This window comes from Emys orbicularis, chromosome 1 (assembly GCF_028017835.1).
Source record: "Emys orbicularis isolate rEmyOrb1 chromosome 1, rEmyOrb1.hap1, whole genome shotgun sequence".
Classification (NCBI taxonomy): Eukaryota; Metazoa; Chordata; order Testudines; family Emydidae; genus Emys; species Emys orbicularis.
The window spans coordinates 1,814,974-1,826,798 of NC_088683.1; the positions used below are offsets into that span (position 1 = coordinate 1,814,974).

At 51.7% G+C, this 11,825-nt stretch overlaps 1 protein-coding gene across 1 annotated transcript; it reads left to right on the forward strand.

Moving 5' to 3' along the window:
* The first annotated feature begins 1,331 nt into the window (after positions 1-1,331).
* LOC135895531 (putative N-acetyltransferase 8B) lies at positions 1,332-11,573 on the forward strand. Its single transcript, XM_065423648.1, has 2 exons — positions 1,332-1,399; positions 10,745-11,573. Exons 1-2 carry the CDS (start codon positions 1,332-1,334, stop codon positions 11,436-11,438), a joined length of 762 nt encoding a protein of 253 aa, XP_065279720.1. The 3' UTR covers positions 11,439-11,573.
* Positions 11,574-11,825: the final 252 nt, after the last annotated feature.

Here is an 11,825-nt window from a genome sequence, read left to right on the forward strand (position 1 = left end):
GGTCTCTGGGATTTTGCTAGGACACTAACCGGATGCCACCTAGTTACAGTTCCATTCTCCCCAGCAGACACAGACTTAAGACCATTCCCTTCTGGGCTTTAGTTGAATCCAGAACCAACTCTGAGACAACTGAATCACCCTCGACCATCACAGTCTGCTTCACAGACAAAGAGCCGGAGACACCTTCTCCTTTACCAGACACATAGCTTGGGATTGCATTTTCCTTGTCCCAGCGCACAGGGCTGTTCACAGACAACTGCTTGGAGACCGAGGTAGCTTCCTCCATAGGCAAGTCAATACCCCTGACAGACACAGGCACATTTCCTTCACTGTCACAATTCTCCACACAGGTAACAGGTAAGGTATAGGGACACTTATGTTTCACTATCCTTGCCTTCCCAAACTGCTGACTAGATAAAGCCATCAGCTCACAAGGTTGCCTGGGCTCATCCAAACTTTTCTTATTCGCCTCTCCCTTTGCTTGATCTAATTTCAGATTTGCTTCAGAGACATTAGACAGACGTTCAGAAACTTCATTCATAGCCAAATAGCTCTCTTGCATAGACAACAATTTGGAGACGCCCTCCCCAGGCAAATCATTGCCCTAACAGACACAGGTTTAAGATCATTCCTTTCCTGTGATTGGCTACCTGGACTGAACAGAGCTTTAACATCTTCCCCAATCAAAAGATCCTTAGGCAATAACTTCCTTACACCAACTATATAACTTCATGCTTTGTACCATTCCATTCAAGGTGGATTCTGGCTAAAGGCACGCGTACAGTAAACTCATAGAGGACATCAACATTCACACTCTGATTTGGTAAGTAATCTTCCTCTTTGACAAGATCTGCTTTAACAAGAGTGATGTTAGAAGCCATAATTTGCCCTAAACAGCTTTTACCATTGACTTTTACACTCTCTATGAATTTTTCATTACCCCTCCTATACATAGTATTGGCACAATTTATGGGGTCACCTACTGAACTCACAGTAACGGCATTTACATAAAAGGTGGCAGTGTTGGGGTACATTTCGTTACACCCAGACAATTGCTCAGCGTTATACAACATACCAACATTGTTATAAACTGGACTTTCAGGAGGATACACTTTCTGCTGTTCTTCCCTTGCTTTTTTGACGTGGAGCTGAACTCTGACCGTGTCCTGTTGCATTTGGTGAGCTTTCTCCTCAGCAGCCAGCAGCTCCAGACGCCCCTTACGAGCTCTTTCTTCTCTCTCATCAGCCTCCTTCTTTCTTTGATCAGCTTCTCTTTCTAATTCAGCTATTTTTTGCTTTTCCAGCAATCGAAGATCTGCTAGTTTCTGTTCATGCTCAAGTTGCAGTTTATTTGCTGCCATTTGCATTCTAACTTTTTCTGCATCTTCTGTAGCCTCAGGTAAGGGCTGTGCTCCTGCCTCCTGATCACTCCATTAACAGATCTCTCAGTTCTTGATTTGTAGCTTTCTTTCTAAAGCTTATCCCCTTTTCTGAACACAAATCTTCCAGGGCTTTTTTATCAAGGCTTTCATATGCTCTTTGCTCACCCATTGCAACTGCTCTTTAACCAACCAAACTCTCAATACCAAAATTCAAATTTGGATAGCGGGGGGTTCTGACCCAAAGTTTAATTGATGTGGTTGTGTGGATCCTGCTGACTACGGCATTGTGACGGTGCTGCCCGTGGGAGCCAGCTGAGGTCACTCAATCAGGGTGAACTGCAAACCAAATGGGGCAGCCAAACCCCAAACGCTGGTGGATATTCCAATACTTAGATTTACCAAGCCAGCACAAAACAGCCTCTGTATTACCTCACTGGTTACTCAGAAGTCCAAACAACGCAGTTCCCTTAAAGTGCCCAGCCTCAGGCCTCCGTCCAGACACACACGTCAGATATGATGATGATTACTGAAAATCTTATCTCATCATATAAAAGAAAAGGTTCTTCCAATCCCAAAGGATATAATTGGACACACCCAGGTCCAATTATAACTTAGATCTTACCCAAAATACACGCTAATAGCCAATTCTTATTAACTAAGCTAAAATTTATTAAAAAAGAAAAGAGAGAGTGCTGGTTAAAAGATCAATATACATACAGACTTGAATTCAATTCTTGAGGTTCAGATGCATAGCAGAGATGAGCTTGTAGTTGCCAAAAGTCCTTTTAGAAATAGTCCATAGGTTATAGTCCAATGTCCATATTCAGGGTGACTCCAGTCAGTGACTGGGGATCTCAATCCTTGTGGCTGAAGGTTTCCCCCTCTTGAAACCCAAAGCAGATCTGAGAGGAAGCAGGATCGTGTCCCAGGGTTTTTATACATTTCCAGAAGCCTTTTGGCCCGAGAAAACAATAGGCTTACCTCTCCTTCTCCCAAACATCCTGGCAATTAGCACAGGGTAATTTATCCATTAAACAGTTCAGATACAGGTTACCACAACCTTCAAAGAGACATAGAGACAATAATACTATTTCTCTCAAGTGTCTTCCTAAATGTTAATATTCCTTTTTTGATCTTTGAATCAAAGCTATAGCAATAGACAAGACTTGTTTGCTGACATCACAAGCCCTGAGCAAACACCCACCCTTCTACCTCTAACAATGCAGCCTGCATTTCAAAGCTCTGTTCATTTACATATGTTCCTAACAAGTCTCTAAACTTCGGCCATGGGTCAGGTCAGTTTAATTAACTCTTTCTGGCCCTGTCATCTTTCAATGAGATATTCAAAGGCACAAAATGAGCTCAAACTAGCTACGGGAATAAAGGGGAACAAGAAGACTTTTTATCAATACATTAGAAGCAAGAGGAAGACCAAGGACAGGGTAGGCCCACTGCTTAGTGAAGAGGGAGATACCCACACAAGGAAATAAAGAAACAAATCAACAGAGCCAGACGTGTACCCAGAAGCCTCCTGCTACAAGACAGGCCCAAAAAAGAAATGAACAGAACTCCACTGGCCATCACCTACAGTCCTCAGCTTAAACCTCTCCAACGCATCATCAGTGATCTACAACCCATCCTGGACAATGATCCCTCACTTTCACAGACCTTGGGAGGCAGGCCAGTCCTCGCCCACAGACAACCTGCTAACCTTAAGCATATTCTCACCAGCAACCACGCACCGCACCATAACAACTCTAACTCAGGAACCAACCCATGCAACAAACCTCGATGCCAACTCTGCCCACATATCTACACCAGCAACACCATCACAGGACCTAACCAGATCAGCTATAACATCACCGGCTCATTCACCTGCATGTCCACCAATGTTATATATGCCATCATATGCCAGCAATGCCCCTCTGCTATGTACATTGGCCAAACTGGACAGTCACTACGCAAGAGGATAAATGGACACAAGTCAGATATCAGGAATGGCAATATACAAAAACCTGTAGGAGAACACTTCCACCTCCCTGGACACACAATAGCAGATGTAAAGGTAGCCATCTTACAGCAAAAAAACTTCAGGACCAGACTCCAAAGAGAAACTGCTGAGCTCCAGTTCATTTGCAAATTTGACACCATCAGATCAGGATTAAATAAAGACTGTGAATGGCTATCCAACTACAGAAGCAGTTTCTCCTCCCTTGGTGTTCACACCTCAACTGCTAGCAGAACACCTCACCCTCCCTGACTGAACTAACCTTGTTATCTCCATACTGATTTATACCTGCCTCTGGAGATTTCCATTACTTGCATCTGAAGAAGTGAGGTTCTTACCCACGAAAGCTTATGCTCCCAATACTTCTGTTAGTCTTAAAGGTGCCACAGGACACTCTGTTGCTTTTTACAGATTCAGACTAACACGGCTACCCCTCTGAAAGTTAGCTCTGACATTCAACAGTGGAGAAGATGCAATTGGTGTTTCAGGCTTACAAAAGAGGCCCATACCACCAGATACAAATACCTGCCCCCACCCTCTCTGAATTCACTAGGTTTTGTAACCCATGCCCCTTGTCAAGCAAGTGCTACTTAGTTAATGGTGAGTCCTTCTGTCATACAACAGTTCCACTGGCCTTGATTCACAGAATCAGGGTAACAAAACTTTATTCTTCCTGCCCCAATAACAGAGAAACTGGGGGTCCCACACCAGCCAAAGTAACCACTTTCAGTTGCTGTTGTCTCATGCCAGGAGGGTGGGTGTGCCTATGCAAACAATATCAGCCCCTGGAGTTCTTTTCCACACTCGCCATAATTCACCACCAGATGTCAGGGTAGAGCTCATCCTGACTCTGCTTACACTAACAAAATCATCCAAAGCCCAAGATCTGGTGGTGATGGGGGACTTCAACTATCCAGATATATGTTGGGAAAATAACACAGCAGGGCACAGACTATCCACTAAGTTCTTGGACTGCATTGCAGACAACTTTTTATTTCAGAAGGTTGAAAAAGCTACTGGGGGGAAGCTGTTCTAGATTTGATTTTAACAAATAGGGAGGAACTCGTTGAGAATTTGAAAGTAGAAGGCAGCTTGGGTGAAAGTGATCATGAAATCATAGAGTTCGCAATTCTAAGGAAGGGTAGAAGGGAGTACAGCAAAATAGAGACAATGGATTTCAGGAAGGCGGATTTTGGTAAGCTCAGAGAGCTGATAGGTAAGGTCCCATGGAAATCAAGACTGAGGGGAAAAACAACTGAGGAGAGTTGGCAGTTTTTCAAAGGGACACTATTAAGGGCCCAAAAGCAAGCTATTCCGCTGGTTAGGAAAGATAAAAAATGTGGCAAAAGACCACCTTGGCTTAACCACGAGATCTTGCATGATCTAAAAAATAAAAAGGAGTCGTATAAAAAATGGAAACTAGGACAGATTACAAAGGATGAATATAGGCAAACAACACAGGAATGCAGGGGCAAGATTAGAAAGGCAAAAAATGAGCTCAAACTAGCTACAGGAATAAAGGGAAACAAGAAGACTTTTTATCAACACATTAGAAGCAAGAGGAAGACCAAAGACAGGGTAGGCCCACTGCTCAGTGAAGAGGGAGAAACAGTAACAGGAAACTTGGAAATGGCAGAGATGCTTAATGACTTCTTTGTTTCGGTCTTCACCGAGAAGTCTGAAGGAATGCCTAACATAGTGAATGCTAATGGGAAGGGGGTAGGTTTAGCAGATAAAATAAAAAAAGAACAAGTTAAAAATCACTTAGAAAAGTTAGATGCCTGCAAGTCACCAGGGCCTGATGAAATGCATCCTAGAATACTCAAGGAGCTAATAGAGGAGGTATCTGAGCCTCTAGCTATTATCTTTGGAAAATCATGGGAGATGGGAGAGATTCCAGAAGACTGGAAAAGGGCAAATATAGTGCCCATCTATAAAAAGGGAAATAAAAACAACCCAGGAAACTACAGACCAGTTAGTTTAACTTCTGTGCCAGGGAAGATAATGGAGCAAGTAATTAAGGAAATCATCTGCAAACACTTGGAAGGTGGTAAGGTGATAGGGAACAGCCAGCATGGATTTGTAAAGAACAAATCTTCGATAGGATAACGAGTCTTGTGGATAAGGGAGAAGCTGTGGATGTGGTATACCTAGACTTTAGTAAGGCATTTGATACGGTCTCGCTTGATATTCTTATTGACAAACTAGGCAAATACAATTTAGATGGGGCTACTATAAGGTGGGTGCATAACTGGCTGGATAACCGTACTCAGAGAGTTGTTATTAATGGTTCCCAATCCTGCTGGAAAGGCATAACGAGTGGGGTTCCGCAGGGGTCTGTTTTGGGACCGGCTCTGTTCAATATCTTCATTAACGACTTAGATATTGGCATAGAAAGTACGCTTATTAAGTTTGCGGATGATACCAAACTGGGAGGGATTGCAACTGCTTTGGAGGACAGGGTCATAATTCAAAATGATCTGGACAAATTGGAGAAATGGTCTGAGTTAAACAGGATGAAGTTTAACAAAGACAAATGGAAAGTGCTCCACTTAGGAAGAAAAAATCAGTTTCACACATACAGAATGGGAAGAGACTGTCTAGGAAGGAGTACGGCAGAAAGGGATCTAGGGGTTATAGTGGACCACAAGCTAAATATGAGTCAACAGTGTGATGCTGTTGCAAAAAAAGCAAACATGATTCTGGGATGTATTAACAGGTGTGTTGTGAGCAAGACACGAGAAGTCATTCTTCCGCTCTACTCTGCTCTGGTTAGGCCTCAGCTGGAGTATTGTGTCCAGTTCTGGGCACCGCATTTCAAGAAAGATGTGGAGAAATTGGAAAGGGTCCAGAGAAGAGCAACAAGAATGATTAAAGGTCTTGAGAACATGACCTATGAAGGAAGGCTGAAAGAATTGGGTTTGTTTAGTTTGGAAAAGAGAAGACTGAGAGGGGACATGATAGCAGTTTTCAGGTATCTAAAAGGGTGTCCTAAGGAGGAGGGAGAAAACTTGTTCACCTTAGCCTCTGAGGATAGAACAAGAAGCAATGGGCTTAAACTGCAGAAAGGGAGGTCTAGGTTGGATATTAGGAAAAAGTTCCTAACTGTCAGGGTGGTTAAACACTGGAATAAATTGCCTAGGGAGGTTGTGGAATCTCCATCTCTGGAGATATTTAAGAATAGGTTAGATAAATGTCTATCAGGGATGGTCTAGACAGTATTTGGTCCTGCCATGCGGGCAGGGGACTGGACTCGATGACCTCTCGAGGTCCCTTCCAGTCCTAGAATCTATTATATTACACTTATAACATCACCCCCCCCTCTCCCGGAGACACCGCCCTGCTCCCAGCCTCAGCTCGGGGTTGGGCAGGGCACGGACAGGGCTAAGGGGGGCACGAGGTAAAAACTTTGGGGACAGTTTCACTGGCTTTCAGCCCCCCACTATAAAATGTTCGTGCCCCACAGACAGCCCTGGCGCAGCCTGGAGTGTCTCCGCAGCATCAGTGATGTCTCTCCGGCGCAGAGCTGGTACCAGAGCTTCGCACGAACTGGCCTTCAGCGAGCTCACGTGGGATGCCAATAACCCGGGGGAGGTTCCATTGTTCTTTCCATTTGCTGAGTGCCCATCCCCCGTATCTGGGCAAGAGGAACTGGGGTGGGGGGGGGGAGGGCTGTGGCTCCAGTTTGCTCACGTCCCCCACCCCCACCCCAGTTCCACCTGTAACCAACACTATTCGTGGTGTGTGTGACCCCTGCAGCGCCTGGACGCCCCATTGTCCTGCACACACGCAGCCAGACAGGCTCTGCCCCCAGCAGCTCCCAGTCCAGAGAGAAGCCCCAGGCAAAGGTCCGAGGGGAAACACGCGCAAGGGAGGGGAAGGGACTGAGCCGACATCCCGCAGCAGGTCAGGGGCAGAGCTGGGGTAGCCCCGGTCTCCTGCATGCTAGCCCACTGCCCCAGCCACTAGCCCACACAGCCTGGCTTCTGGCTGTTAGCTGCTGCGTGAAGTGGCCTAGGCCTGACCCCTAGGGAATGTGCCTCGGCCGCTGGCGGGTGGGTCGTGCTGTGATCCCCTTACAGAGATGGGGACTCCCAGCCACAGAGCAGCTCTTTTGGTGCCATGCAAAGGCGACGAGACGCAGCTATAATCTGCTTCCACGCCCAGGAACCAGCTTGAGCTTCCGCCAGCAAGGAGGGAAGCAGTTAGAGGGGTGGGCTCTGGAGTGCGTGGGGGCGCGAGCAGCTTATTGCTCGAGTGCGGCTGTCGGGGGAAAGCTGAACTGTTGCAAAGACCCCGCACTGGCCCCCTGCGTCAGGCTCTCTCTAAAGCCTGCTTTCCCTTTAAGCAGCCTGGGCCCTGCCAGCTGCCTGGATTCCCGGGGAGGGCGGCTACATCTCGGCTCTGTGCACCTAGCGCAGAGGTCGGCAACCTTTGGCACGCGGCTCACCAGGGTAAGCACCCTGGCGGGCCAGGCCGGTTTGTTTACCTGCCGCATCCGCAGGTTCGCCACTCCAGGCCAATGGGGGCAGCGGGAAGCAGCACAGGCCGAGGGCCGTGCTCGCTGCCGCTTCCCGCCACCCCCATTGGCCTGGGACGGCAAACCACGGCCAGTGGGAGCCGCGATCAGCCGAACCTGGGGACGTGGCTGGTAAACAAACCGGCCCGGTGCTTACCCTGGTGAGCCGCGTGCCAAAGGTTGCCAACCCCTGACCTAGCGGTTCCATCGCCGCTGCCCTGGAGCTCTTTCAGCCTGGCTGGGGTCTGTGCACAGGTGAGTCCTGCAGCTGGGAGAGGGGGTTGGGGGTATTGCAGAGTGTCGCTGCACCCTGGGGTTTTGCATGGCCACAGAATGATGGCTAGCCTGGGGGGCCCTGTGCCATGGTGCTAAGGGGCTGCTCAGGAGAGGAACAGACTTTGCTCTTGGCTGCAGCTGGGAGCGTTTCCTTCTCGGGTGGGTAAGGGAGCGGAGAGTTTCGGGGGGGGGCAGTCAGGGAGAAGGGGGTGGTTGGATGGGGCCGAGGTTCTGGGGGGGTGGTCAGGGGATGGGGAACAGGGAGGGATGGGAGTGGGAGTCCCACAGGGCCTGTCAGGGGAGGGGGGTGTGAATAGTGTTCAAGAGGGCAGTCAGGGGACAGGGAGCGAGGGGGGGTTGGATAAGGGGGTGGGATCCCAGTGGGCAGTTGGGGCGGGGCGTCCCGGGAGGGGGTGGTCAGGAGATGAGGACCAGAGGGCGGTTGGATAGGGGGTGGGAGTCCTGGGGGGGCTGTCAGGGGGCGGGGGTGTGGATAGGGGTCAGGACAGTGAGGGGACAAGGAGCAGGGGGGTTGGATAGATCGAGGGTTCTGAGGGGGGCAGTCAGGGGGCAGGAAGTGGGAGGGGGCGGATAGGGGGTGGGGGCCAGGCTGTTTGGGGAGGCACAGCCTTCCCTACCCGGCCCTCCATACAGTTGCGCAACCCTGATGTGGCCCTTGGGTCAAAAAGTTTGCCCACCCCTGTGCTAAGGGGCTGCTCGGGAGAGCAACAGGTAGGATGACCAGACAGCAAGTGTGAAAAATTTGGGACAAGGTTGGGGGGTAATAGGAGCCTATATAAGAAAAAGACCCAAAAATCGGGACTGTCCCTATAAAATCGGGACATCTGGTCACCCTAGGAACAGGCTTTGCTCCTGGCTGCAGCTGGGAGCGTTTCCTCCTTGGCTGCAAAAGCAGGAACTGAAACCGCTTCCAAGGCCCTGAGCTGGCCAGCCCGCAGAGCCCATGCAGGGGCTGTGGAGGTGGGGGCTGTTCCTGGGGACTGGCTGGCCAAGCCGTGGCTACACTGAGCTTTGGAGCCCAGGGTGTTCTGAGAGCAGAGGAGAGAACCCAGGCGTCCTACCCAGCCAGGCAGCAGAACAGGTGTGAGCGGGCGAGCACTGACTGCTGCGCTCCCTCTCCAGAGCTTCCCGCTGTGCCTGGGTGTGTAAGGGCCAGGCCGAACCGAGGGGATCCGGCGCACGTCAGGCCCTCCCCTGTGCCGGGCATGGAGCATTTCCCCGAGGGCAGCCGTCGCTCACCATGCCCCAGAGCAGGCGAGCTTCTGAGCAGCACGAGGGGCCTGTGGTTAGAGCCTGTGGCTGGGAGTCAGGCCGTCCGGGGTCTCCCCAGGGAAGTGTTAGATCCACAGAGCTTCGCACCAAAGTGTGCAAGGCCAGGTGTGCAAAGGGAGGCACTGAGCAGCCTGCCCCCATCACCAGCAGTGCCAGGCTCCCGGGTCAGTGCCCAACCCACCACCCGGCAGCTGTCTGGGATGGCTGCTGGCCTCCTGCGGGGGCTGGGTTAGGCTCACGTACTCCGACGACAAGGCTGGGGAGAATTTCCCGAATGTTTTTCTGTTCGTTGTGATCACTGGCTGGGGGAGACAAATCAAACCGCCCGATGAACACTCCGGGGGGCCTGGCGACATGGCCGTGCAGGGGGTTTATGGCCGTTGGTGCCTTAAAACAATCCCCGAGCTGTGTGCCTGCACCAGGGCTCCCACCCCTTCCCTCCCACCCCTTCGTTCCTCTCTATCCAGCTGACACCTGCCCCCTCTGGGGTCTCCCAACCCCTCCTGCTGCCCAGGCTTCCCCTCCCGTCCCAGGCCTGGGCCCCCTGCCCTGCTGCTTGCTGGAGAAGGTGAAAGAGCAGAGGAGGAATAGGGAATCCAGGAAGTGCCCCATGGAGTCGAGGAGCTTCCTGTGGGCTTGGTCCCAGCTGATGGTTATTGTCTTTTGTTCCCAGCAGCATGGGGCAAAGGCCCCGGATACAGAGCGGCTCTCTTCTCCCGCTGGGTAGGTACCGCGCTGGGCAAGGGGACGAGGGTGACGGGACCACTGCAGTGCGAGCTGCTCTGGGTGTGGATCTGGGGGAGGGGGAGAGGCTGATCCACAAACACCTGCCGTCCCCTTCCAGACGGGATCGCAGCCCGTTAGTCTGGGGAGCTGCTTGGAGCGTGGGGCATGGAACCTCCACGGCCAGCCTGTCGCCAGCTAGGGCTGGCGTTTAAAGGGGCAGCGTCTGCCTAGTGAAGCCCCCTGCCCTGCCCCCCAGCCCCTCTATCCTGAGCCCCTGGGAGAGATTGTCTCCCCCCATCCCCCCACCCGTTCCTGGTGCTCCTCTTGCAGGGCAGGGCTGATGGGTGGGTGCTGAGGTAGCTGGGAATGGGGGTGATGAGATGGCAGGGCGGTGGGTGGAGGCGTGGAAGGTGTTTGCCAATAGTCAGTGAGGGTGGGGGGGAGCCCAGTACAGCGAGAAGCCAGGGGCACTGTGGGAAGTGGCCGGTGGATCAGCAATGTCCCAACCCGCTCCCCTGGTTTAAACTCTGTCTGCCCTAGTGTGCCTGGGCTGAACGGCCCCATGGCCCTGTACCGCATCCGTCAGTACGAGGACAGTGATTACGAGGCCGTGCGCACCATGTTCGGATGTGGGATTATGGAGCACGCTCCTGCTGGCTACATCCACATGCTGAAGCATCCCCAGGCCCAACTGCACTTCCTGGGCCTGTTCCTGGCGGTGCTCGCGGCCTCCGGGTCCCTCCTGGTCTCCCTCCTGGCTCTCCTGCTCGCTCTCACTGGGGCCTGGTTTTGCATCCGGTGTCTCTGGAACGATTACGCCCAGCAGTTTCTTTGCAACGACCTACTGGACATCCGGAGAATCTACCTGGAGGCAGCAGACTCTTGTCTCTGGGTGGCAGAGGCTGAGGGGGCAGTGGTGGGCATGGTGGGGGCCGTCCTACCAGACGACCCCTCGGAAAGGGGGCACGCCCTGGAACTGAAGCGCATGTCCGTGGGGAGGGAGTACCGGGGCCGGGGCATCGCCAGGGCGCTCTGCAGGACGGTCATCCGCTTCGCCCAGGAACATGGGTACAGTGCCGTTGTGCTGTCCACCTCCATGGTTCAGTACTCGGCCCAGCGGCTGTACGAGAGCATGGGCTTCCGGAGGGTCTTGGTGAGGTCCCCATCGCTCCTCGCCAGCTTCCTGCAGTTCTCAGTCTTCTATTACCAATACGAGGTTCCAGGGTCTCGCTGAAGGCTCAGGGGTGGTGATTCTTCCCCTGCCTGCTCAGCCGCTGGGAGCTTTGCCTGGCTTGTTAATTAACTCCCAGCAAGTTGCTACTTTTTTACCTTTTGGGTTAAAAAATAAACTGAGCTTGGAGGAAAAGTCTCACGGGCGTGACACTGTTCTTGTGCTGGCTTGGGATTATTGTTCCCCCAGGGGCTCCCCCTTCCCCACAGCCACCTGGGTCCCCTGGATCTGAACTTCACCCCTGGAGCTGAGCCGGCCGGGATCAGACTCACCCCCATTTGCTCAGTGGTTCCTAGTTGACCCCTGACCCCTAAAGAACCAGGCGACCCTGGCAAGGAAACCTCCATGAAGGTTCATTTGAATTTTCACCCACTCTTCTTTGACAGGTTC